Source organism: Trichoplusia ni, chromosome 5 (assembly GCF_003590095.1).
Source record: "Trichoplusia ni isolate ovarian cell line Hi5 chromosome 5, tn1, whole genome shotgun sequence".
Classification (NCBI taxonomy): Eukaryota; Metazoa; Arthropoda; class Insecta; order Lepidoptera; family Noctuidae; genus Trichoplusia; species Trichoplusia ni.
In genome coordinates, this window is record NC_039482.1 from 3,881,649 (window position 1) to 3,909,153 (window position 27,505).

Genomic DNA, 27,505 nt, shown 5'->3' on the forward strand with positions numbered 1-27,505 from the left:
AAAAGCAGGTATCCTCAACACTTGGCCGACATTACCAATTAGCATATTGATGTGGGTGCATTTGGAAGTTTATGACAAAACAAAAAGTATTAAACGGCCCCTCATAAAAACTGATTAAGGATCCCTGTCCTGAAGATTTATTAGATCGTGAATCAGGCTGTTCTTTAGGCTGATACTACTTAATCGCATCATAAATTGTCCATTTATTTTTGTATTTATCATGATAGCGTATTAAATGTTTTTGTAAGAGTATACAATGGTTGAGAATTTTTGTTTTAACGAAAACTCCTATTGACGTTAAAGTGCAAGATCTAGAAGTGACTATATTTTGAGTATTGTTTTTTCGTAGATCACATTTGATATTTTATTTTCTAATTATTTCCAGATGGGTTCATTATCTTGGATTTTAAAACGAATTAAGCGTTTTTTTAACGAAAAAGCGTAATAAAAGAACGTACCATTCAAACCCTTATTAAAACCGGTCAAGTGCGAGTCAGATTCGTCACACTGAAGGTTACGTACAAACACTTTACGCACAAATGTATTTGTCACCCAATAATATCATAACCGTAACAACCGTTGCTTAACCTCGTCCTTTATTTTTAGTATTTGTTGTTATTACATTACATTACAAAAAAAAACAATTATCTTGCGATCACGATTCACGATTCATGTTGACACACTAACGGACCGACCAGAGCAGTAGGATTCTGTTTTTATCCATTAAGTACCTATAACAAAACAAACCAGTAAAATTCCAATAAAAATCAACAACACCATATCTCCGAAACTGTATGCTTTTTTGCGAATTGCTCTCCATTTAAAACATAACAACGGTTTGCGTTTAACTCCGCTAATCCAAATACAATCGAATTCAGTCGCTCGACAGTGCAAACAAAAGCATTAAGATTAAAGGCCCATTCAGTCTGGGAAAGTAGACCGATCTAGACAGATTAACAAAGGCGAAAGTGCGAGTCTAGCTGGCAAGATCACGGTGAAATTGCACGGATAGCCGAGTGGTTGAGGTCACTGCAGCTGTGCGCGAGACGTGTCGTTGGTTCGATCCCCTCGCAGAACAATGATGTGTGCTATTCATGTATGGGTCTTTGTGTAAGTGACTTGAATGTTTCAGAAAATGCGATACAAGGATTGAATTTGCTACTCTTTTGATTATATATTTTTTTTATTAAGTAATGATAAAAATAATTTCGCTGTTTGATTTGAAAAATTTTACATCTATTAGTGGACTTAGGTTTTGTCAAGTGTCAAGAATAACAGCTGTCAACTGCTTAATGTTTTTAAACTACATAAGTAAGAATAAACATAATTACACTTATTCATTTTAAGCTACCTTATTTTCGGGACTCTATAAATCTGCATACTCAGATCAAGACAAAAAATATCAAATTTAAAAAGAGAATTGTTAACATTCTGTCACGTAAATGTCTCATTACCGAAGCAAATTTATTTAATACGACGGCCCATTGATTTATTTAACTTCGGATACAGCATACAAACATACATACAGTGATTTATTTAAGTGTATTAGTAATGTATTGTATGCAGGTTGCATATATTTGCAATTTGGTACACTTGCGCAAAAGGACTGTATACGAATTCAATTGTTTGTTTTGTGGACGGAATTTTACTGTATTCTTAGAAAGCGGACAAATATATTGTCATTTGTATCTCTTTATTTTCACGGGATAATCGCATGAGAAGAGAACCGGTCATTTTTTAATGCGTGCGCAAGGACAGGTCCAACATGCAGAGGCCTTGTTGAGAACAAACTCTTCAATGTGATGGGGCATCTATCAGGCGCCATCCACCCCTGTTATATAAAAGAATAGACATAGCCTGAAGTAGCTACGATGTATAAATACGACTGGTATGGGAATCTGTCAATCCAGCCATCCCAACTCCCTCTAGCATGTCTTGTACACGTATTCCTTTCAAAAAATCAAAATCGAAATTCATTTATTCAAACTAGGCTTCAAAGTAGCACTAATAGGGATGATGACTGGGTATAAAAATAAAAAATCAGTCTCTCAGTTAGATAATTGAAAAGAATTAGACACGTATTTTTAGACTTGACAAACTAGAATTGACAAAGATTAACTGCTTTAAAGTTTAGGAGAGGAGGTTTGTGACATAACGATATATTATGGTAAAATTTATACTCAATCGTGACGTCACGCGTAAGTTTCATTCACTGTAATTTGGTCAATTTATGTTTACGGGACAAATTAAAAATACGTATCCATTATTATACAAAAAACTACAAGAATGACACTGCAAAAAATATGACATCATCCCTATTGAACGTCGTATCGCCTACCCTTCACCCCTTTATAATTAAAAATAATTAAATTAAATTAAACGAATTACACACAACCGTTCAATTTTCTAAATAGCAATCTTTAATTACAGGAACGCTCCCACTTAGCCGCGAGACCGCTCGTCTTGGGCCTATCAACTTGGACAAGGAGATCGCATACCCTCCTCAGTTTGACGCCAGGACCCACTGGAAGGACTACATCTCACCTATCGTGGACCAGGGCTGGTGTGGCTCCGACTGGGCCGTGTCACTTGCGACTATCGTATCCGATAGGTAAGTTTTAAAAGACGGATAGCCGAGTGGTTGAGGTCACCAATCCAAAACACAGAGCGCGTCGTGTCGCGGGCTCGATCCCCGCGTAGGACAAGCATTTGTGTGATCCAAGAATGCTTGTTCTGAGTCTGGGTGTCATTGTGCATGTGAGTTGTATGTTTGTGAAAAACCCCGCGATACAAGGATTAAATTGCTTAGTGGGGAGCTTTTTTTTTTAGAAAAGAAATCCTAAACTTGTTATAATATCAAAATGCTTATACCTGTGGAAACCGATACGGTATTTGACTAAAAATAATCTAAGTAGTCCGTTAGACAGGTTTCTTAAAATATGTATTTTTTCACATCATTAAAAAGTTATGAAGATTAAAAGCACTTACTTAAAATGAAATTTATGATATTGGGGGCTATAAGTTAAGGCCAAGGAATGATCTTTGCGATTGTCAAATTAAATATCTTCTTCCTTTTTCCACGGTGGTTTTTTAACATTTTCGAGTAGATCGGTATACCAATTCCAGAAATTCTTAAAGCAAAAAAAATTAACGCTTTAAGTTCCCAAGAAACGTAATACGATAACCATTGATAACCTCCCATACAATTAACAATAACAAAACCCTAAACCTAACTTAACACAAAAACAAAAACTAATCAAATTACAATTCCAAGATTGACAGCCAATTAAAACTAAAACGACCCACAGGAATGTTGACATGACCAAGTTTACCACGAAATCTTGAAGTAAGATGGCCGCGATTGTTGAAGCGAGACAACGATACACTATGTAACCTGCCGTCTCGCTTCCACAACCGCTATAGTCTTAGTTTGAGAGGGCGTGGTAAGTTGCAGTACAAGAATGATACTTGAAACTTATTTCTTTATGCAAACGTGAGCTGAAGCTAAAAATAAGTAAAGAGCCCTCATCTCGAGGCCTGCCAGGTAGACGCAACGCGACTAAAGAGTTCGTTGTTTTTTATTCTTTTGTTTTCTAACTCTATTCGTGTTGTGCAATTTGAGAAATGTGCTGGTTTATTAAAAAAAGAGCTCGTGGCTAAGCTATAACCGCAGTGAATCGATAATTTGAATAACCGACTTTTGATTTTTGACACAATAGTCTTCAGATTTCATTTTCCAAGCGACTAATGAAATACTGTGTGATAGAACGTCTCCATGTCGTTGGATAATAGTATAGATAATAGTTTCCAACGACATGACGAAGTACCTATAGAGGAATAGCCGTCGGACAAAGGATACTTGGTTTGCGTTCCCGCGAAAAACAAAAGACACCAGGTTACAACGAAAACCGGTATTTGAACTCCCTGCTAAAATTTGGCACAGGTAGGTAGGTAAAAAAGAGACAAAATCAGTCAGTGGAGACGTGAGATAGGTATCTTCGATAACAACTGGCTGATTCTGGATAAAGCAATCTGGAGGGTTGTATCTGAAATGGAAGCATTTGGAATCAAAATTAAAAAGAGCAAGTTGGATTTGCAGCACGGAAGGTATCGGTACAAATATGCTGAGGAATAGGAGTAGGTCCAAAAAAGGATCATAATATATCAAATTTATGATCGATCCATAGGTTGCTTAACCTCAATTTTGATTTTTGTTGTTAAATAATAAATTATGCGGACAGAAATACGTCGTCTGTTAAAATCTGTGAATGTTTTAACTGTTTACCTATCGCGGTTTATAATAAACACAGACAGATAGACAGACAGCGGAACCATAGAAATAGGGTATCGTTTAAACTGGCACGGAACTTTAAAAAATGCCTCCACTTATTTCAAGTCAAGTTACAATGAACAAACCGTTTCTAATGCACTTCATAAATAGTCATAATACCAGCTGTCCTTGAAGAAACCAGAAACCTTAGTTACTTAAAGATTAATTTCCATCAAACTTAGTAAGAGCAAAAATGTTCTAAACACAATCTTTGTAATCAACTTATCTCTGTCATCTATACTAATATTATAAAGCTGAAGAGTTTGTTTGCTTGACCGCGCTAATCTCAGGAACTGCTGGTTCAAATAGAAAAATTCTTTTTGTGGTCAATAGACCATTCATCGAGAAAGGTTTTAGGCTATATAACATCACGCTGCAACTAATAGGAGCGAAGATACAATGGAAAATGTGGCAAAAACGGGGAAAAATATTCATCTTCGAAGGCTTACTTCAAAAATTCCTAACTAATATCTTCTAACGGGCAAAGTCGCGGGCAACAGCTAGTTATGTATAAAACGAGTAATAAGAGTTCTATAAAGTTAATTTGCAAACCAAAGCTTAACTACATGATAATTTAATGTGCGATGATGACAACCCGCTTGTGTAGCGAATCTTTATAGAATGTGGTCGAGTGGCTGTCTAGAGATTGTTTCTCAAAGTTTTAAAACGTCTTGGGAATCTATTCTATGATTATAAAGCTGAAGAGTTTGTTTCGGAAGCGCTAATTTCAAGAAGCCTTTTGGGCACACTCCCAGCCGGCAGCGATGCCGATGAATTTTTTGATGCTTTGATTTAATAAATTTAATTATTTTTTGTTTTTTAACTTGTAAATATATAGAAATAACAAAAAAAAAAATTCAAGAATCAAGATCCGATTTGAACAATTATTTCAATGTTAGGTAGACCATGCGTTAATCTTTAGTATGCGGGGATCCGATTTGAACGATTTCAGTGTTCCCTACATAGACATTATTGAGGAAGGCTATCCTACTAATATTATAAACATGGAAGTTTTTATGCATGGATGGATGAATGAATGTTTGTTACTCTTTCACGCAAAAACCACTGATCGGATTTAGACGAAAATTGGTACACAGATCGTTTGTAAACTGGATTAATACACAGTACTCTAATACACTAAAACTACTGAACTAACTAGACATTATCAATTAGCTGCACTGTTCTCGGGTTTTCACGAATTTTGTTAATAACATTTATGTATGGAGCAGGTATAGAAAACAAGATTAGAACCCCAATCCTACACTTTAAAGGTAATCATTTTCGTATATCGTCCTAATACTTTTAGAACCAGCGTCTAAGACCGTGAGATAAAATGCATATTATGCGTTATTTCGTTCCTTTTATTGTCATATCTTGTTACCACATTCTTTGCAAGCGTCTGGAGTTTAGAACTGCCTGATAAATAAGCGACGTCGTGTATCAAAGATTCTTTTTTGTTGCCTCTTGGAATACTTGGGAAGTCGGATGCGCGGATAGCCGAATCTTTTGCTTCCCAACCATTCACCACAGGATTTTGATCCCCGCAAAGGACAAAATAATGCTTATCAAATCTGTAGGTGTACTGTGACCATTTAATTTGTAAGCAATTAGGTCTACTCATATGAGTGTCGAGCGCTATGAGTGACTGTGTTAATTTTTCTATAGTAAATTTTCCCCTATTTAGGGAATCTAATCTTTTTGGCACACACTAAGACTGTTACGAAAGTTCGGGGATCAAATGCTTGCGCTAGTCCTAGGCGGGATCAAACCTGCCACACGTCGCACGGTGGGTTTGGCTTAGTGCCAAACTTGCCGGCAATGCCGGCTATTAGCGCATTTAATTTTTGAGATTGTTTGATATGGGAGTTTTAATTCGAGTGACAGTAACACACGAATGAAAACTATATCATGAACATGTGTATGGCAAAAAAAGACTTGAATTGAAAATGATCTCCTAGCGTTATAAGAATAAAACGCTTTCCGTGTGATTCGAAAAAAAGCAAGTTTTAAACCAAGATATTTGTCCTCAGATTTGCAATTCAGTCGAATGGAGCTGAGAAAGTGATTCTCAGTCCCCAAACCCTGTTGTCTTGTAACGTGAGGTACCAGCAAGGATGTCGCGGGGGTAACATCGATACTGCCTGGATCTTCGCTAAAAACCACGGGTAAGTAAAACAAAACCTTTTTTTAGCCTGAAATATATTTATATTGAAGACTATCATTAAAACTTAAAGATCTATTAGATACGCGTTTTGGTATTAACTCCAACGAAATCCCTAAATTCATTTCTTTTTGCGTTTGGTAAATTGCAAGCATTAAAATCAAAGTGTCAAAATCCTCTTTTAGGCAAAACAATAGATTGAAGAGGATTCTAAAAAAATATCTTTTGCAAAGTATTAAAAAAACACATGAAAATCTAACATTTATTTTTCAATCCCCAGGCTGGTTGACGAAGAATGCTTCCCTTACGAAGCCAAGATCACTCGTTGCCCATTCAATAAGCGCGGTAGTCTGGTGACTGATGGATGTAGACCTATCGTGCCACAGAGGACGTCGAGGTACAAGGTCGGACCCCCCGGCAGGCTCATCAAGGAACACGATATCATGTACGATATTATGCAGTCAGGGCCTGTGCAAGGTTGGTATTTTATTTGGCTTTTAATGAGGAAGTTTAGGATGGCTAGAATTTATGGAAGGCATTGAAAATAAAATACGTTTAAAAAAAACAGAGTATTTATTGGTAACCAATTGTTTCTATCGATTTAAAAAAGGGGGAGTTTTTTATGTTTTTTATCTTACAACTTCGGAATGGATGGACCGATTTTGTTTAATCTTTTTTTACTTTACGAGAAATAGCTATCATTTGGTCATAAAAAAATCATCAAGATTTTCTTTTAATGTTGTTTGTATATTTTCATTGTTAAAAATGTTGGTTTTTTAACCCTTTTTAGAGGATCCCTTAAAGAGCTATATGAAAAAAATACAGGGTGCATAAAAACGTTAAACTTTGGTTTAGCCATTACTTATTTGGTTTAGAAATTTCAAGTTAATTATAATAATAATAGTTAATAATTAACTTAGTAAAATTAATTATTAAACAATATTATTTTGGACATTAAACATAATTTATAAAAAAAAGCGCGAATACGGTGTGATTTAGAAATTTTGCCTTAAAACAAAAACACACTCATATACACTTTTAGAAGAAAATAGACCCGGAATTAACTACAAAAGCTGATTATAATGAAAAATAGTCATGACACTGATTTCAATCGTAACAGATTATAAACTATTTTTATCTTTACGACCTTGTGTTGTTAATGTTGTTATCAACCTCTACTTTAGCAAATAATAGATCCTTGTTTGTTAAGATAAGAAAATCAAAGCACAGTGGGTCCTAATGATAATTTTTAAGTGCTCATGATTAATCATTATTTTTTATCTGTATGAATGAGGTCGTTGTGTTTTAAGAGTAAAAAAATAGGCTCAAGGTTTGTGTTGCCAAGTTATAGATGATATTATTGATGTGTATTATACGACGAATTGCTGGAGTGCATTAATTTGACAAGCCAGGGTCACATCATTCGCCTCTTTTGCTGTTTGCTCAAATAAAATTGATAGCAATACACTAAGTTGAGGCCTGATCTCCACAAAGATGTCCTTAGTGAACGTTGCCAACGCAATCTTTGCGCATTTGCATAAACTTTGAGCTAATTTCAGAAAAAAAGTCTCACTATTTTGTTGAAAAATCATGGCCTTTCCATAGATTTAGAGTTTTCATATATTTGGAGGTGTGACTACGCTAAAGCGATATGATATTGCACAGGCTCTCTCATTCAGACTTATTTAAAGAACTAACATGACGTGGCATGTCTTTTTAAAATGAGTTGCCTACTTATCCTTATCTCAGTATATTATATTTACAAGACATTCTTAATAGCTTACAGTGTTCAGGACTTATCCTAAACCTGCAATTCATACTGATAAACATGACCAGTATGTCACGAATGCGGTAAATATTTAACATTCTTTATTGCGATTCTATTACGCATTGGTAGTGTATAAACAAGACAAAGTAAATAGAAAAAATATAATTGTGTGAGTAGGTTGGTAGGTACATAGGGCAGTCCAACATCTCTTAGTTAGACTGGTTGTCGGTCTTTCTAGCTTCTGACTACCCGTAGCTACTGTCAAAGATGTATGATAACAGCCGGAACCCACAATTTAGCATTGAGATTTGGAAACCAATTTATGCACCAATGAGAAAAACTTATACATAGATGCGCAATTTGTTAAATATGTACCTTTTTAAAATGTGAAGAAGCTGTAAGGGGTAACAGATTTTTGGGAAGTCTCTGAAATGTATATTCAAAGAAACTTTTTCTTCTTTCAGCCGTCATGACAGTGTACCAAGATTTCTTCCACTACCGCGATGGTATCTACCGCCGCACGAGGTTCGGGAACAACGAGCTGAAGGGACTCCACAGCGTCAGGATCGTTGGATGGGGAGAAGAGAATGGACAGAAATATTGGGTAAGGATATTTCTTCAAACGACTCCCGCATTCATCATCATCCTTGTTTTTGTTTTGTTAAGGCGGGGTATCCTCATGGACACTCACTCCCTCGGGGGAGGAAATGGGTAGTGTCAGACTTTTACTGACCAAACCTGAACCGCCGTGCTACGTCATCCGCGTTTTTGTGTCGGTGTATGGCAATGCGTTGCAATCCTTCATAGAATTCATCATCATCCTAACCTTTTCACAACTATGTTGGGGTCGGCTTCCAGTCTAAGATTCATCTAAGTACCAGTGTTTTTAGTTACACTGGTTGACAGACTTTCTAAATTTGACTACCTTTAACGATTACCAAGGATGTATGAATAACAGCCGCGACTCTCTTATCTTTTAGGATTTCTGGCCACGTACATCCCGATTATAAATTTATTTATCTTCAAACATTATTTAATTAATTAATTATTTGACCAGATTATCTTATAAGTCTTTATTACTTGTGGATAAAAGGGAAACATATACTAATACCTTAACAGACCATCTACCAAAATCCCATTACTAATAGTTTAATTTCCATCTCCACAGATTGTCGCCAACAGCTGGGGTACCGAATGGGGTGAAAACGGTTACTTCCGCATCGCCCGCGGCGAGAACGAGTCTGACATCGAGCGGTTTGTCGTCACCGTCCTGAGTGACGTCACAGAAGCTTACCTCCGCAAATAACACAGGACCCACCTGGTCTTCCCTCTTTGTGTGACCACCAAACTGGTGAAAACCAACAGAGGGTACATACTATTGAACAGTACCAGGGATTTTGGTTAACGAAAATATTTATGAGATAAATAGATCATTGCAGACGTGTGTGTTCACATTTATATAAACTACGTTGTGTCTAAAAGTGTAGACTTATAATTGGCTTTTTGTAAACTAAATTATAGTTACTGCAGATGGATATAGCTGTAGTCTTTCATGTTGTCTTAAATAAATTAATAAGGAATTTATATCAGTAGCTTGCTATGATTTCTTCAAGGATTTCTGTTGTAAGAGCGATACGTACATATTGTAGAGTGCCATCTCGCTTTGACAATGGAAGTAGAGTTTCATAAGCGTAGCATTTAGTAGAACTTCAGTAAAAATGGACCCAGTAGATGTCTTGCCATCGTGCCTTCCTCTTTACCCTACATATCATGTTGAAGTACACACTGTATAGAGTATAGAAAAAGTAATTAGTCCGTCAGGTGGATTTTTAAAAATATTGAATACTTTTTTGAGTTAATATTGCTAAGTAAATCGCATCAAAGATGGTGAAACATATGGATGTGGAACGTAAAAACGTCACTTGTCAGTAAAGAGTACCGATAAGTGTCGTCACTTTTACTTTTTTGACGTTAAGAGATGAAAGAAAAAAGAATCGTATTCGATGTTTCTTCGATATCTTTCTTCAAAAATACACAATTATGACAACTGTTCAGTATTTACATAAACCTATTGATATACGTATGGTTAGTACGCAAAGTGCCTGTAATGAATGGGCAGTGTAAATATCTTCGTTAATCAAAATCGAATGATTTTAATAAATTACTTAGAGTACGATCTCCGACCGATTAGGTATTAAGAGATTAAAATTATATTTTTATATAAATTATAAAACATACACAAATATAAAAGTAACAATTAAAAAATCGCACTTAATGACATAGCTGTTGTAAAAACAAAGAAATAAAATGACAGCTTCTGTCAAAGTATCAAATCAGTGTTGCCACGTTATAAAAGTAACTTTTAAAAATATAGAAAAAAAAACTAAAATTCCAAAAAAATAATGCTTTTATTTTCATTTATTCATATTTATTGTACAGTAAATACATTTTTTTTGTGAATCTTTACTGCCATGCTTAGATATGGACACTTAAATAAGTTACTTAAAGAAATCTAACTAGTCTTAGGCACATTTAAACTTTAGATTAAGTTATCATCTCAGATTATGCTTATAGACAATAATTGTATTAATAATAATTTAGATAACAAATAAATAGGTAACATTTTATTCAATATGAAATATTTGAAGGATTCAAGTTTAAAAGTAAACTCTATTGCTGAAGAATTAAAGTGTAAAATTGTTTGCGCAGAATCGTTCAGTCAAAAATCTGGATGATTATTCAATTACCAATCGATTTTGCTCTTTAAGGGCTTTGTAATAGAGTTTATTTCTAAAAATAAATCTGGAATGTCAACAGGAACTTCATAAATAGGTATTAAACCTCTTTAATCATAACATTTTTGAAAAAAAGCACAATTATTTCATTTTTCAAATCGTAGGTGAATAATAAGGATACATATTATTTTAAGCATTTGTTGTCAGATTTTTATGAACTCGTAGATCTTCTATTAAACACGACATTTTTTAAACAGTTTCATTCTTACACTGGGCTTTACGTAGTATTGCGACTTAATATCAGCAGTGTTGCCATGTAAAATAATATCAACAACAATAGTAGAAAATACGTAATCATTACCTTCTTTTAAAACCTAATAATTCTATCAGGTTTTAATGACGCTACATACAGTTGCCATTTACAAAAACAAAATAGTTGCCAAATGGTTCTAGCCGTACTATAACTAGTATTTAAAATTGTTATTATTAATTAAGTAAAATATAATATTTATTATTAAATAGTACTTACGATTTACTGTAATTTAAGTGAATAAAGTTTAAAATTAAATATAATAGGTGTTTTTTTTCTTCCTATCTTTCACTCTGATTAATAATAATTAAGTAACTATAAAACATATAGTTAATCTCATCTATGCGCGCGTTGCTATGCGTGCGTGCGATTGACAGCGATTGTTTATTATTGAAGCTTCAATGTGTGTGAGAGTGACACACAAATGAATGCTGTGTTAGTACACAACGGCACTGTATACATACAAGGGTTACACACACATAGCGCCGCGCGCAAAGATGACTTGAATTGAATATACACTCTTATAATTGATAAGACTCTCAAACAGGCAGAGATATAGTAAAAATTATATACTTGGAATGTTGGAAAGGTGTTATAAGAATATCAACCTTATCGGTGGTATAATAAGATAGCGAATTAAACAGACATGTAAGCACATATTGTACTGACTACGAAATATTTGGGACATTATCGAATCCTGGGGGACTACCACTACCTTATCAAGATTGATTGTTGCACGTGTGAAAGCAAGACAGCGCTATCCGTTGTTTAGTGTGCTCTCTCGCTTTCTCAATTTTAATTAAGTTGAGACCAAATTATGAAGATAATTTTCATAACAAGAACACAGATGACTTAAAGACCACATTCTCATTAGTCGATACAGCAACTCAACTTTAAATTGCTGTTAATTTTCTAGCTTTTACGTCACTACAAAGATCTAAGTAGCTATTTATATAGGTATATAAAAGATTTTTAACTTTGTTATGAATTAAAGCTTAGATAGAAATAAACGTATGTGGGTCCTACGCTGCCCTTGACGAGAACTTTATACTTCTAATTTGCATTAATTCATTACAAATATATAAAAAAAAAACAAGATAAGATAAAACATAGTTTTAAATATTCAACAATACTACTGACTACATAACAAAATTAAAGGATACAAGAATTCATAAGAAACAGTCATATTTGTATGAGTATAGTGAATACAATGGATAATATCTTTGACGACATTAGTCGGTAAACAATACCGAAAGTTGTACAAACGAGTTCATTGCTATGACTATCAGGCATCAAAATTATATGAATGGCAAATAAATTGTTAAGTGCCAGTCGGACTTGCAGCGTTGGGGGCTTAGAAATAGATTACAGGAAAAGAAATACGTTTGCTTTCCCACCGCGCTTTACGACCAACGTAAAAAGTACTCCAGTTTTCATAGATTTTGTTTAGCATCTGGAGATGTGACTTAATGTGCTGTGATAGTTCATCTGGTGGTTTTAGGATAAATGATCCATATTAACATGGAGTCCTTACCCTTAAGCGGCCGTACAAATTTCATTTGTACTTTGCACCCATTTCATTTTGAAAGTGCGCTTGCTAGGGGAGCTATGGTATTTGCACACGGGCTCCACATGAGCTAGAGACGGGTCTGGTTATGATGCCTTGACAGTACTAAGCTTAAGGAACTCGACTCTAGTAAGAGCTCAGTGTGGAAGCGAGATACGGTGTTACATTACGTATAGTGGCTTCTCGCTTGCACAATAACAATATTCCTGCTTTAGAGAGTACAGGCAATGGTTGAATATTAACATATCAACACATTTATGAATAAATCATACTTCAAAGACCCAAGTGCTATTCTATATCCATCACTTGAAAGGAATGTAGAGACAAAAAGACACTTAAAAATTACTGCCTGATAAAGTACAAATACCCTTGATGACGTCATTTTGTAGTGTCATTGACAGTGTTGCCAGCTCAGTGCCAAGAAAATTAGTGGCAACACTAACTGCTTGATGATCCAGGTCTGCTTGTGGCTTTTGTTTTAGCTACCTTTTCTATATTCGCTGCTCTTGTCTGAAAAATAAAATTTTGATTTTAAGTTTACACAATCTGCCAGCCAAACCCACAGAGAGCTAGCATAATTGATGCTTAAACATTCCCTATATGGGAAAAGGGCTGTGTCTAGCAGTCGAACATTTATAAACTAGTATTATATTATTAAATTGTATTGATAATTTGACTGCAAGGATAGTCAAGTGGTTGAGGTCACCACACCTAAATCACCCATCGTGCGCGTCGTGTCGAGGGTCCGATCCCCAAGTAGGACAAACATTTGTGTGAACCACAAATGCTTGTTCTGAATCTGGGTATCCTTAAGCATGTGATTCGTTTGTTTGTGAATATACCCGCGAATCAAAGTTTGATGTAAATTTGTATGAGTATAGAAGCTTTTTTTCATAATCACCTGTAAACTCTGAACCCTCTTGTGTAGTGACATCATGGAATTTGATATGGTAACTAACTTCTCTCTGTTTGTGGCTATGTCCGCCAACTGAAACAAAAGTAATTCTATCATTTACTCACCTTTTTTTGCATACTATAATCTCGGTCTAGGAGCCATGTGGGGGGATGATTTTAGAAAGGCAGCAGGCAGGGATTTCACGAGAGCTGAAGATTGAGCTCAGTGGTCTGCAATATGAGAGGCCTATGTCCAGCAGTGGACTGTGATGCGATGATGATGATGATGAACCACAATCTATTTTATTAACTTATCAATTTAGAAGTGTGTTACATTACAGTTATATTTACATTTGTGATACCCATTTGTGATAGGGAATAAGTTCCATACAACACAAGTTTTTTTTTTTAAGGATTTAATATTGATAGAAGTTACTTAATCAGTGGCATTAGCTAGGGGATGATATACACTTCTATGTATAATAACAAAATTACTAATTACCAAAGCATCAAGCATGACATCATTCTGTAGGTCTTCAAGTCTCCGTCTTTCCGATGTTAACATCCCTTGGACTGCTTCTTGCTTTTCTCTGTAATATACAAATGTTTATTAGAGTAATTATAGGGAGAATGATTCATTATTAAATGATGCATCGGTTTACGTCTCAGTTGGACTTGTAACGTCATCAGATCATTGTTAAAGAGTCTGGTTGGGTCCGAATTGGTTGAATACTGTTAAATATGCGTGAGTAAACTGTTTCTTCATTTGATAACAAGTAATTTGCATATGGGGTTTTGTCAGATATTTAATTTCCTTGTTATATGTATGAAATATTGCGTTTTTTATTATGCTTTCTGAACTTCAGAGGGACACTTAAAGATAAGATATAGTATTATTTAATTCATAAGACTCAGTCTTTTTGAAAATGCAAAACAGGTTTGAATTATGTTAGTATAAAGACTAAATTAATTTTTGATCTATAGTAACACTAAGCAAATTAAGAATATTATTGGATTCTTATTACAAAACATTTTTCAGCAGTTCAATGACCTACTTTATTGTTTTTTCCTCAGATACTCACGTTAATTCCTTTAGATGAGTATTTATTGTAGTTAGTGGTGGCTCATACATCTCCATTATACCTTTAGCAAGTAATTGCACTGTTTTCGCATCATCAGTGGCTGAAGAACTTGAACTGTAAATATTATAAAAAGTGAAAATAGTAAACATATTTTGAGGTTAGATTGGTTTTTGTTTATCATTATAATTATTTGTACCTCTCCATTGTGTTATACAGCTGTTTCTTGTGATATAGCTATTTTCTTATTGGATTTTAAGATTTAATTACAGCAAATTGAATACTTGGTAACTTTCATCTGAACTGACATACATAGTGACATTTCCTGACAACAAATCAAAACACCACAGATTGTACAAGGGAACAACATGAGAACGACGTTTTATATTGATTTTGTATTCAGAAATTCAAAACGACGTTTTCGACCTCCAATAAATCAATGAGCCGTATTGTGTAAAAAGCATTAACAATTCACACGCATTCCAATAATATGAGAGCTACATCGATAATTTGTTTCTGTTTTAGGGATAATTTTAGTTCGCTTATCATGTCGAGAATTTCATAACATTGACGTTAATCTCGTAGTGCTGCCAGCTTATTGTTGCGTTTTGAGAGCTTACTTTTATACAAAACGTGTGAGATATTTGAAAATAATAATTTAGTTACAATAGCGTCTGTTGAACTATTCTAATATAGTTTAAAGAAATAAGACATTGAAGTTTTGATTATTTTTTTGTTTTATTCTCAAATACGTTTGTAACTAAACAGGTGTTTTACAATAATGTCGGTTACCAGAATTAGCACATTATACAACGAAACGTAGCTTTTTTTATGGCCGCTAGATTCCCCTTGTTTTGACGTTCTTTCATTTCATTTTTCGTAAAACGAGAGGGGATTTCTTATTAGCGACGGTATAACGAGCGCGATTACGCTGCATTTTATCCGTTAAGAATATAATTAAGCCGTCAAACTGGAAGTACTTCAGGTAACGAGAGAGGACGCCGATATGACGTCCGTGACTAGGAGACGAGAACATGAAGATTCCGGAGAGTATTCGGACGCATCGCAAGAGATCGAGCTCAATAACTCCGTGAACGTAAGTACAGAGGCTACCCACAATAGAGTAAACTTTCGTTTTGGCGCTAAAAAGTATTACGGCTCACTTTCTCTCGGGCGGTTCGCGTGACGGAATGTCCATTTCTTTTAGTTATATTGAGGTCACGAATTGGGCACCACTCACTGAAACGCCGCCGATGTGTTTAGACTTTAATTTTAGAAACGTTACCGCCACGTAGTTGTAAACAAAAGAGTTTTGTTGTGTGTAAAATGCAGTTGCTTAAAGTGGAAGGGTGTTTGCAGGATGGAGGGCAGCAGGAGTCTGATTACGACTCGCAGGGCAGTGACTCCGAACATTCTGACCAGGATCCTGAAAATAAGGTAAATACTCTTTTCTTGTGAACTCTTTGATAAGTTTTCAATATACCCTACTTTGAAAAACTGTATTTAGTATTTACTTGAAATAATTATTATAAGAAAAAGTGATATTAGATATATATATTACAGTAAATACTCGATTTTACAACAGTTTTCCAACTATAATAAAGTTTTAGTCTTAAAACAAGACATATTTTTCTTCAAATAATATAAATAGCTCGCTTTAACTTTATTTAATATCAAATCAAATTCTACAATTTACAAATTAATTAAACACTTATATAATTACTTGCTATTTCTGTTAACCATTAGTGTATTTAATTACTTAAACCATACATTTACAATATTGGGATGTTCAGATTTTTTAGGACTGGTAGTTTTCAGTTGCAAACAGTCAGTTAAAATATAAAAACAATAACAAAACCTGTCACTATCAACACCAAATCAATACCAAAATTCCAATAAGAAAAACTAAAATTAACCGAATGTTTGCAACGTCTACAAAATCATCAATTTGATCTTGACCTGAACTTTCCTAACACCTGCATAGCATTACATTATGTCACATTACATATTGAAAACAATGAATCAAAAGTAGGTCAAACTATAAGAACTTAGCACTTTTAAGTCATCATGTAACTTGTATTATTTATTTATTTATCTACTCAAATACAATACAAAAACCCAAATTGGCTACTGTAATATACATGACTTGTTAAAGATTAACAAAAAAAAAAACACTCTAAATTTTTTTTTTTTATGAACTCTCGTCAACCATACACTGGGCATTGACCACCAACTTTAAATATAGGATGTTGTCAATTCAACTGTTTGTTTGGCTGAATAATGATTGATGTGTGATTTTACTTGTAATTGTGGATTGATTTCTATATTATTGTGAAAAGTATGTTTTAAGATTGATACAAATACTTGTATGAATTTTATTGGAATTTAAAGTACAAAAAGTCTCTCCGTCAGCTGGTGTTAATTTTAGTTCTAGCCTTATATGTAAATTCCCACTGATAGATTTGAGAATATACACAATGGTCCCATTTGGAACCTAAGTGTGTAAAAGTAAGCTCGCTCAAGTAACCCACTAGTGCCAAAGGTCTCCCTGTCCTTACTTTAAATATTCTGTTTTCCCAAGCTAGCATCATACATATCTGACTAGATAATAATCCCGCCACTGACCTAGCAAAAATGTACATTCAAATATTATAAATCAGGTTAATTAAGCAAATGATTTAGTACTATTAAATTAATAATATTAATATGTGGTTAATTTCTTACGCAAATGATCAGCAGTGGCTGTTTACTACAAGTGTTTATTTATTCATTATTTTTTTTAGTTATTAGTGTCCAACTGCAGGTTTAACACCTCTCTTCTATCCCTCCAGTTGTCCCCCATTGCTTCAGCCTAACTGGCTAGCTCTGCAATGAAATCAATCAAATTTCTTTTTAAATTCATCAGGTCAAGTAATATTTAAAATTGTATGCAGAAGGAAAGTAATTCAACCATTGAACCAAGTTTAGTTTGATATTGCTTCTGACTGTTCAAAATAAATAATTAAATAAATATTAGTCTGACCTACATTTGAAACATCAACCTCCATTATAAAAAAGTAAAAGTAATTGTAGTCTAGGTTTTTTGTTAATTTTTTACGGTCTACATATTTTTCAGAGACTGAATAATTTAGTGGTTACACATACTTTAATACCAAAATAATTACCTAAGCACACATTGCAGAGCATTTTTATTTAATTAAAATAAAGTTTAGACTATTTTTTGTGAAAACTAGACTTTAAGTAAAAAATCTACTAATTCATTGTAGTGACTTTCGTTGAACGGATTCATAATTAGGAGGGCGTGAGTTTATGATGAAGGATTTTTGACGGTTGGTTATTAAAACGCGAGAGGAAACCGTCATTAAACAATATTTTTTTACCCTTTCTGTCTCTCTCTCTCTCTCTCTTTCTTTATCTCTCTTCAGGCTTCCAGTTTACGGGATTTACCTCAATACCATATTATTATTTTACACATATGTGTAAAATAGTGTTTAGAATATTCTAACAATGATTATTAAATGATCCTACAATAATATTGATAAATATTGCACCTGAATTGGAGGGGTCAAGTTATTCGATAATCTATAAATATAAACAACTAAAAGTCCGCTTTTAACCATTTTGGATAAAAAGTTTATAAATATGAATAAATTTCGAATTGCAATGCTAGCATGATTTCTTACAAAAAATAAAAAAATTGCACCTTAGTGCTTTGCGAGGCTTTTCCTTCAAATGTCAAACAACTGCGTGATTCTTCGGAAAATAATATGTACTACAGTAGTGTCTAATGATAATATTGTGGAGAATATGTGTGCTATAGAGCAGAATGATGTCTATCAGAAATGTTTGAAACGTTTTCGTTTCTGATATTCACCAACTTATACTAGATTCTAGTAGCAGATTCTGATTTGTGTCAGTATTAATTAAAAAAAAAATCATAACCTGTACTGTCTCCATAAAGTATTTGGAACTTGATATCTGATGGTGTTTATAATCTTTTGTTGCTGATTATAACCACACACACAGTTGGTTTGATTACTTATGTATTTTGTATATGAATCATGTGTGTTTATGCAATACGTTTACGAGTACTACAGCAATAAAACGTTTATGTCAATCCATAGAGACATTATGTCATATATTTGGTACGCATCTGATATGAATACAGAAATGGAATGGAGAAAAAGAAAAAAAATATTCTAAATTGCGTTTCTTAAAAAACACATCTTTACTGAAATCATGTCTTTCTTTTCTTTTTTTTAATATTTATTTTAATTATGACCTATATTTTATTTCTGCTAAAACCCAGTATAATAATAATGCAGCCGAACCTTTTAATTACAAAAAGATACCAGATACATTTATCTCGAAATCAAAACATATAATTATCAAAAACTTGAAGAACAAAAACAGCCACGGAATTGACGAATTCCCACCCAGTCTAATAAAACAGTGCGCTAATGAACTAACCTTGCCATTTTATATACTCATAAACCAATCCTTTGAACAAGGTATTTTTCCTGACCTACTCAAAAAGGCGCTCATTAAACCCATTTTCAAGAAAAACGATAAAACAGACCCGAACAATTACCGTCCAATTGCACTACTACCAACGGCATCAAAAATATTTGAAAAAGTCATGTGTAACCGCGTTTATGCATTTTGCGAAAAATATAGTGTATTCAATGACAGCCAAAATGGATTTCGCAAGAACCGATCCACTGTTTTGGCTGTCTACAAGTATATCCAAGAAGCACTAAAAATTATTGATAATAAAAATTATGCTATTGGACTACTACTAGACATGACCAAAGCTTATGATAAAGTACAATTTGATATTTTATTAAATAAACTCTACAACATAGGTATCCGCGGGAAAAGTCATGACTGGTTTACATCATATTTAAAAAACAGAGAACAAGTCGTTGAAATAGAACACTACAATACACAAACTCAACATATTGAACAAATCAGATCACAAAACATACCCGTAAACGCCTCCATACCGCAGGGAAGTGTCATAGGATGCCTACTGTTCTTAGTCTACATTAATGATCTCCCTAATCACATAAACGAAAAGAGCGTATTATTTGCCGATGACGTCTCTATTCTAACATCATGTAGTAATAACCATAATTTAAACCAAACACTAACATCTTTACTTGACACCACAACATTTTGGATGAACGAACACAACCTCGAAATTAACTTTAATAAAACAAAAATAATTGCTTTTCACCCGCGACAAAAAAACCCCATAAATATTAATTTTGAATACAAAGGATCGAAATTAGAAATAGTAAATAAATTCACCCTTTTAGGCCTAGATATAGATACGCATATTGACTGGAAACCTCACATACAGAAATTAAAAAGTAAGTTATCTAAATTTGCATATGCTCTCAGAGAAATAAAGAAAACTACAGACCTCAAAACAGCAATGGTAACATACTATGCGTACGCGTTCGCTTGGCTTAAATATGGAATAATATTGTGGGGTAACAGTACAGACGCACCTTTACTCTTTACAATACAGAAAAAACTTATAAGAATACTTACTAACATCGAAGACACCGACTCATGTAAACCACACTTCAAAGAACTAAACATCTTAACTCTGCCCTGTCTCTATATATTTGAAATTTGTAATTTTGTAAGAAGATACCCTCAATTCTACAATAAAAGAGAAGACATTCAAACAAAATATAAACTTCGACATGGAAATCGACTCAATCTACCAACTTCACGATTAAAGATGCACTCCTCTAGTGCGTTTGTTACGTCCATTAAAATCTATAATAATTTACCAGAATACATAAAAAATACAGAATCAAACAATATATTTAGCAATAAACTGAAGCGATTTCTCTTAGATAGAAGCTACTACACAATCGACGAATACTTCAAATAAAATTCTAACTACAAACAAGCAATACTTAATACATTAATATATTTACCTCACTTACCGTGCCATATCTTTAATGTATAATTATATACTTACTATTTAGTTAATAAAAAATACATATAGTATATAAAACAATGAATAAAGATTTATATATAATATAGAATGTATATAGTATAAACTAATAATATATAAATATGTAATAAAGATTAATAGTAAAAAAGTAATAAATAATTAAAATAAAATAAATCTACATTAAATATGTAAAAGTAAGATTCTCTTCCTTGATTTTAATATTAAAATGTTAAAAAGCGCTCTTCATCCTCTCCTCTAAAAAAACTAATTTTGCTGTGCCCGACAGGGTCCATAATTGTTTCTTTTAATTTTACCTACCAGCTTTGTACACATTATGGAATGCAATAAAGTTATTGATTGATTGATTGATTGAAAATGTTAAAATATTATTTTCATTGCAGACTAGCTGCTTGCACGCGACTACCTCATTACCAATGCTCTTTGATCTATGCGGTGTATACTAGAAAGAAACAAACAAGTTGTCAACTAAGGGAGTCCAGATACTCTTATACAGATATTCAAATGATTCAGCTACAAAAACTGACCAATATGAAGGATTACTTATACCTTAGTATATGAATCATTCTCTATTATTTTTAAGCGTCTTCAATCTTAAAGATCTTCACTTCAGAATCTTATATCTCTGTAAACATTCCTAGATATCATTTACTTAGATGTATCTTTAAAAAAATATATAGGTGTAATACTAGCTGCGCCCCGCGGTTTCACCCGCGTGAATTCGTAGGTCTCGTTCTCGGTGACTTTATATTATTTGAGGCGGAGGTGAATCCAATAAATCACTATCGTAACATAAGTCAGGATTACTTAATACGATGGTTTAGTATTCTAAAATTTTCGATCCTTTTTTGCGCTAGTTATTTTCTTTCATGATAACCAACCAACCAACCCACCAACTTGACAATAAAAAAAAAAAAAAAGAATTAGCGAAATCGGTCGTGCCATTCGTGTCACTCGTGATGCTGAGATCAAGGGGAATAGGGGTTCATTTTTATTTATTTATTGAATAGAATAGAACGGTAAAAACCAATTACACTACTCATAGACACATAAAACAACTTATGATCAAGATCAGTAACTTATATCTAATCGGTACAACATACGAAATTTTAATATAAATTAAAGATATATGATATTAGGGAAGGTTGGCGCTCTTTGGGGGAGGCCTACGTTCAGCAGTGGACGGCGATAGGCTGAGATGATATGATATATAGTTCATTTTTATAATTAGGAACAATTATAAAAATGAACCCCTATTCCCCTATTTATATAAGATATAAATTACCTGATGATAAAACTGTTAAGCAGTTTGGCAGACGAAATACAAATTAGTTATTTTACTCGTCTCTGCGCGCGCCGTTATGTGTGCGTACGGTTGTTACAGAAGATTTAATTTGTTTGACAGTGACATAAAAATAAAACTTGTATTAGTACAACATCACTGTATATTACAAGGGTTATCCACACACAACGATTGGCGCAAAGTTGCGTTGAGATGACTACTAATTTGTATCTGACCTATAGTTATTTATAATAATTAATTATACAAATATACACTTTGATATCATAACCATTAATTTGTTGAATCAGAAAGTGTACAAAGTCTGTTTATTGCATTAAACCACTGAAACAGTTTCGATTAAATTACCCGTGAAGTTATCGAAGTAAATAATTTTAATCTTAATGTTGTGGATATAAGGACTGTTTTAGCAAAGCTGGATTTGCTACTGAGAATTGTAACGGGAATCTGTATATTGATGCTGTGCTATGTTGTAAGTGTTGCTACCCTTATTCAAAATGCATTATTATAAAATAGCTTAAAATTCTACCTTTTTGTAATCTAAATTCTGAGACTAGAAGTATTGAATGAAACCAAAAAGAAGACAGCCTTTAGTTTTTTTTTACTCCAATTTCCTCTAATGCTAAGTCTAAATCTAAAAATATGGTTGCAGTTGTAGGATAAATATACACACACATCTTAATCCAAGTACCGTTGCAACGATCGGTTGATAATACTAAGTAAAGGGAAAGTGTTAATAGTGCGTGCGAAAGAATGACTTAAGTTGATTTATTCATGCGTATAGAATGCCCGACTACTATGCCAGTTTGTAATACAAAGATTCTTAAAAATATCAACGTGTTTACACTTTCTCAAAAACCTGACGTGGCATCATAAAAGACCTGAAATTGATTTTAACTTAAACCCACGCTGAATTTAAGCTTGACCTATTTCAAGGGTTTTAAATGTATCACAAGCAACACAAGTAAACCCGCTCATAAGTTTGGAAATCAGGAATAATTATTAACGTGCGATTGATGTTACACTTGCCGGAATCCAGAGTCCTTCATTCAATCATTACTGAATTTCGCTATATAAATTCACAGTAATGTTTGTCCCAACTGTAAAATACTGTGACATTTAGAACTCTAAGTGCCCAAATTAAAACATAACAGATAACTCGTCATATAAAAGGACGTTAAAACCAGTTATATCCATACTTACACTAAAAATTGTGAATACAAAACTGGGGTTAACGATTACCACGTGCGAAACTTATTATTACCTCGTTTCGGCTCGCATTTTGAGACATGTGCCATTCGCGGGCACCTGACTATTGAAGGGCACTGGTTTCCCCTCGTAACGTAACTATTAATTCTTAACATCCTTATTATTCAATCCTCTTTCGCATCTGCGTATCTCCTTAAGCTTTTTTGAACGAGGCAACGCAAGTTTCCGATTCTCGACGACGTATTTTTTCCCGAATGCAAAAATGACTAAGCGAAGTTCTAAAATGTGTTTCGTCTCTTCATTCCTCTTGATTATTATGAAGACATTAAGCAGCCAAGGGAAATTTTTCTTCCTTCCCTTATTAAAGACGACTGTTTGGACGCTTAAGTTTTAGAGACTTAGACGCTATGAGATCAAAAATAGGTGTTAGAATCTGTTGCGTGACTATTGTAATGCATTGCCACGTACTGGCCAAACGCGAGACACGTTGAACGGCAGTCTAGGTTTAGGCAGTCTAGCAAGATCTGATACTGCCCGCTTCCCCCTCCCCCCGAGAAGTTATCTAAAGATTCCTCCTTAAAAAAATACAACCAGACACGACAAACCACAAAAATATATGTCCTCGTTGCTGATCGAACCATCGACCTTCGTAGCCAGAACCATTAACCACTAGACCAACGATGTCTCAGTCATATTCGGTCTTTGGTTGAATCCGTTTATTATCTTTTTGCCTGTGTATTTGTTCTACATTTAACTAACTGTGCTGGCTTATTAGTTTACCGTTACTGTTTAAGTTTTTTATCTCTATTTTTATATTGTTTTGTCTTGATCGAATAAGGAAAGTTTAAAATGACTATGAATGAATGAAAAATACGTTGTACGCACGTTTCTTCTTTGGATTCGTTTTAAAAGTTTATCGGAACCATGATATCCGATCATCTTGTTTTTTTTTTTATTCTAACCTATTCAATTTTCTCGAAATTTGAAGATTATCTAGAATTATGCATGCCTTATGTAAGTCATCTAGGTACTTCGTAGTCATTGTAAAGTGACCGGTATATTATAAACATACTAACAGTAAAATTGGTCTGTAGGTATCTATTTACACTTTCATAACTTATCCTCAACTAATATATTAAAACTTAAAAGGCGACATGTGGTACTATTCGCCCTAATTCCCGACATCAACAAAGGCAAAGCCGGTAGCAAAAGCTAGTTTAAACAAGAGGTGAATAGACTACGCTATAGAATAGAGATGTCCATTCAACAACGGCTGTATGACCAGTTATCTTTGCTCCAACTGTTATTCTATTATAACTATTGCTTCTCCCTTAAACTTTGGGAACCAGTCCTTTTGTACTTACTAAATAGGGAGATTTGGCTCTAGCTATAGAATTGAAGTAACTATCTTACTCCATATCTTACTAATATTATAAATGCGAAAGTTTGTATGGATGTATGGATGATTATTCCTCTTTCACGCAAAAACCACTGAACGGATTTAGACGAAACTTGGTACACGGATAGTTTATAACCAGGATTAACTTATAGGATAGTTTTTTATCCTGATTTTCTGTTTCCATGGAATCATGTAGCGGGTGGACCCGTGGGTAACAGCTAGTTAGTATACAATATGCATACGAGTATATTGTGTCCTTTTATTTCTTTCTAAGTTAATGCAACAAATATACTATGATGTTATTTTCGCATACATTAATACCTGTGAATGGTACCTGGGTCAATGCCGACGTTTAAAATGAGAGGGCTACCGGATCTCCCACGCATTTTAGATTCTATGAATTCCTTAACAGAATAGTTTATTGATAAATGTTGATCTAAATGCCATGATAATTTTATGCTTGTTTTATTTGTTATCTAAGTTATTCCCAAAACTATTCATCTGAGCTCTATTTGCGATCACATGTCTTTTAATACAAGGCATTAAGGTTCACTTTTGTATCAACTTGTTTGACTTTCATTGTAGTGTCACTAATCTGAGCTATTATAACTTGACTGTTGTTAATGTGGAAGCAGGACAATGCTCTACAGTACCAGTATCGTCATCTCGCTTCCACATCGCCGAAAGTCCTGGTTTTAGAGCTACTACAAGCAATTCAACCAAGTACTATGCCTGTCTATCAGAGCTAAAAAGTATAATGAAATTGGACTTTAATGCCTTGTAATAAAAGCCCTGTAAATGTTTCCTGACATATCATAATTCTAATTTTAGAAATCGTTGCGAGCATTGTTAGCCTATATTCACACGGTACGATATTTGTATTGTATTGTGACATCAATGCCCTTGTATTACGCATTTAATATGCATACTTTTATTATGCAATTTGCATGAATAATATTGATACTTCATGTACTTGTTGAGAGCCAATCGTTAGTCGTAATTCTTTAAACGGGGAAGTCCCTTACTTGGAACATTACAAAGTGATGAGAGGAAGTTATATGAGTCATACGTTTGTCAATAGTACATTTATATGTTTAGTGTTCTTACTAAATTGTATGTTATATAATTTCAGGAGGCCGAACGTCGAGTAGACGATGACGAGGACAGGAGCAACCCTCAGTACATCCCAAAGAGAGGGACCTTCTACGAGCACGACGATAGAACTGCTGCGAGGTAACTATTCAATCCTATATTTCTTTTTATCTCGCCCACTGTGTCCCACTGTTGGGCCAAGGCCTCCCCCAAATCCTTCTACGATTCTCTCTCCTGGGCCTCATAGAACCAGCCCGTGCGGTTTCTATATATGGTGATTCAAAATGCTTGAACGTCTAGACAATGCTGTTGAATAGAGTATTTGACAGAACTGTTTAGCCCGTCAAATAGATTTCCTAAAAACATTGGATATGTATTTTTTCTTTTATCTTGTTAACCCTAGAAAGATAGTCTGCGTAAAATTGACGCATGCATTCTTGAAATATTGCTCTCTCTTTCTAAATAGCGCGAATCCGTCGCTGTGCGTTTAGGACATCTCAGTCGCCGCTTGGAGCTCCCGTGAGGCGTGCTTGTCAATGCGGTAAGTGTCACTGATTTTGAACTATAACGACCGCGTGAGTCAAAATGACGCATGATTATCTTTTACGTGACTTTTAAGATTTAACTCATACGATAATTATATTGTTATTTCATGTTCTACTTACGTGATAACTTATTATATATATATTTTCTTGTTATAGATATCGTGACTAATATATAATAAAATGGGTAGTTCTTTAGACGATGAGCATATCCTCTCTGCTCTTCTGCAAAGCGATGACGAGCTTGTTGGTGAGGATTCTGACAGTGAAATATCAGATCACGTAAGTGAAGATGACGTCCAGAGCGATACAGAAGAAGCGTTTATAGATGAGGTACATGAAGTGCAGCCAACGTCAAGCGGTAGTGAAATATTAGACGAACAAAATGTTATTGAACAACCAGGTTCTTCATTGGCTTCTAACAAAATCTTGACCTTGCCACAGAGGACTATTAGAGGTAAGAATAAACATTGTTGGTCAACTTCAAAGTCCACGAGGCGTAGCCGAGTCTCTGCACTGAACATTGTCAGATCTCAAAGAGGTCCGACGCGTATGTGCCGCAATATATATGACCCACTTTTATGCTTCAAACTATTTTTTACTGATGAGATAATTTCGGAAATTGTAAAATGGACAAATGCTGAGATATCATTGAAACGTCGGGAATCTATGACAGGTGCTACATTTCGTGACACGAATGAAGATGAAATCTATGCTTTCTTTGGTATTCTGGTAATGACAGCAGTGAGAAAAGATAACCACATGTCCACAGATGACCTCTTTGATCGATCTTTGTCAATGGTGTACGTCTCTGTAATGAGTCGTGATCGTTTTGATTTTTTGATACGATGTCTTAGAATGGATGACAAAAGTATACGGCCCACACTTCGAGAAAACGATGTATTTACTCCTGTTAGAAAAATATGGGATCTCTTTATCCATCAGTGCATACAAAATTACACTCCAGGGGCTCATTTGACCATAGATGAACAGTTACTTGGTTTTAGAGGACGGTGTCCGTTTAGGATGTATATCCCAAACAAGCCAAGTAAGTATGGAATAAAAATCCTCATGATGTGTGACAGTGGTACAAAGTATATGATAAATGGAATGCCTTATTTGGG

At 34.2% G+C, this 27,505-nt stretch overlaps 3 protein-coding genes across 4 annotated transcripts in view; 2 read left to right on the forward strand and 1 right to left on the reverse strand.

The window, feature by feature from the left end:
- LOC113494117 (uncharacterized peptidase C1-like protein F26E4.3) overlaps nt 1-11,438 on the forward strand; it is a 59,810-nt gene extending 48,372 nt beyond the window's left edge. The window contains exons 5-9 of the mRNA XM_026872268.1: nt 2,431-2,611; nt 6,361-6,495; nt 6,772-6,968; nt 8,724-8,863; nt 9,428-11,438. Of these exons, the coding sequence (XP_026728069.1) occupies nt 2,431-2,611; nt 6,361-6,495; nt 6,772-6,968; nt 8,724-8,863; nt 9,428-9,565 (791 nt within the window). The 3' untranslated portion in view covers nt 9,566-11,438. The remainder of the gene's footprint in view (nt 1-2,430; nt 2,612-6,360; nt 6,496-6,771; nt 6,969-8,723; nt 8,864-9,427) is intronic.
- A 964-nt stretch (nt 11,439-12,402) lies between these two features.
- Nucleotides 12,403-15,195, reverse strand: LOC113494118. Its single transcript, XM_026872269.1, has 5 exons — nt 15,044-15,195; nt 14,848-14,961; nt 14,268-14,355; nt 13,773-13,859; nt 12,403-13,381 (listed from the first exon to the last, which is right to left on the reverse strand). Exons 1-5 carry the CDS (start codon nt 15,049-15,051, stop codon nt 13,310-13,312), a joined length of 369 nt encoding a protein of 122 aa, XP_026728070.1. The 5' UTR covers nt 15,052-15,195; the 3' UTR covers nt 12,403-13,309.
- A 424-nt stretch (nt 15,196-15,619) lies between these two features.
- LOC113494119 (protein CASC3-like) lies at nt 15,620-26,173 on the forward strand. Of its 2 annotated transcripts, none has more exons than XM_026872271.1 (3): nt 15,620-15,940; nt 16,204-16,281; nt 21,223-22,015. In XM_026872271.1, the coding sequence occupies exons 1-3, from the start codon at nt 15,851-15,853 to the stop codon at nt 21,283-21,285; spliced, it is 231 nt and encodes a 76-aa protein (XP_026728072.1). In that variant the 5' UTR covers nt 15,620-15,850; the 3' UTR covers nt 21,286-22,015. The 2 variants fall into 2 exon arrangements, with proteins under 2 accessions (XP_026728072.1, XP_026728071.1); XM_026872270.1 differs by lacking the exon at nt 21,223-22,015 and adding an exon at nt 25,880-26,173 and having other exon boundaries at nt 15,630-15,940.
- Nucleotides 26,174-27,505: the final 1,332 nt, after the last annotated feature.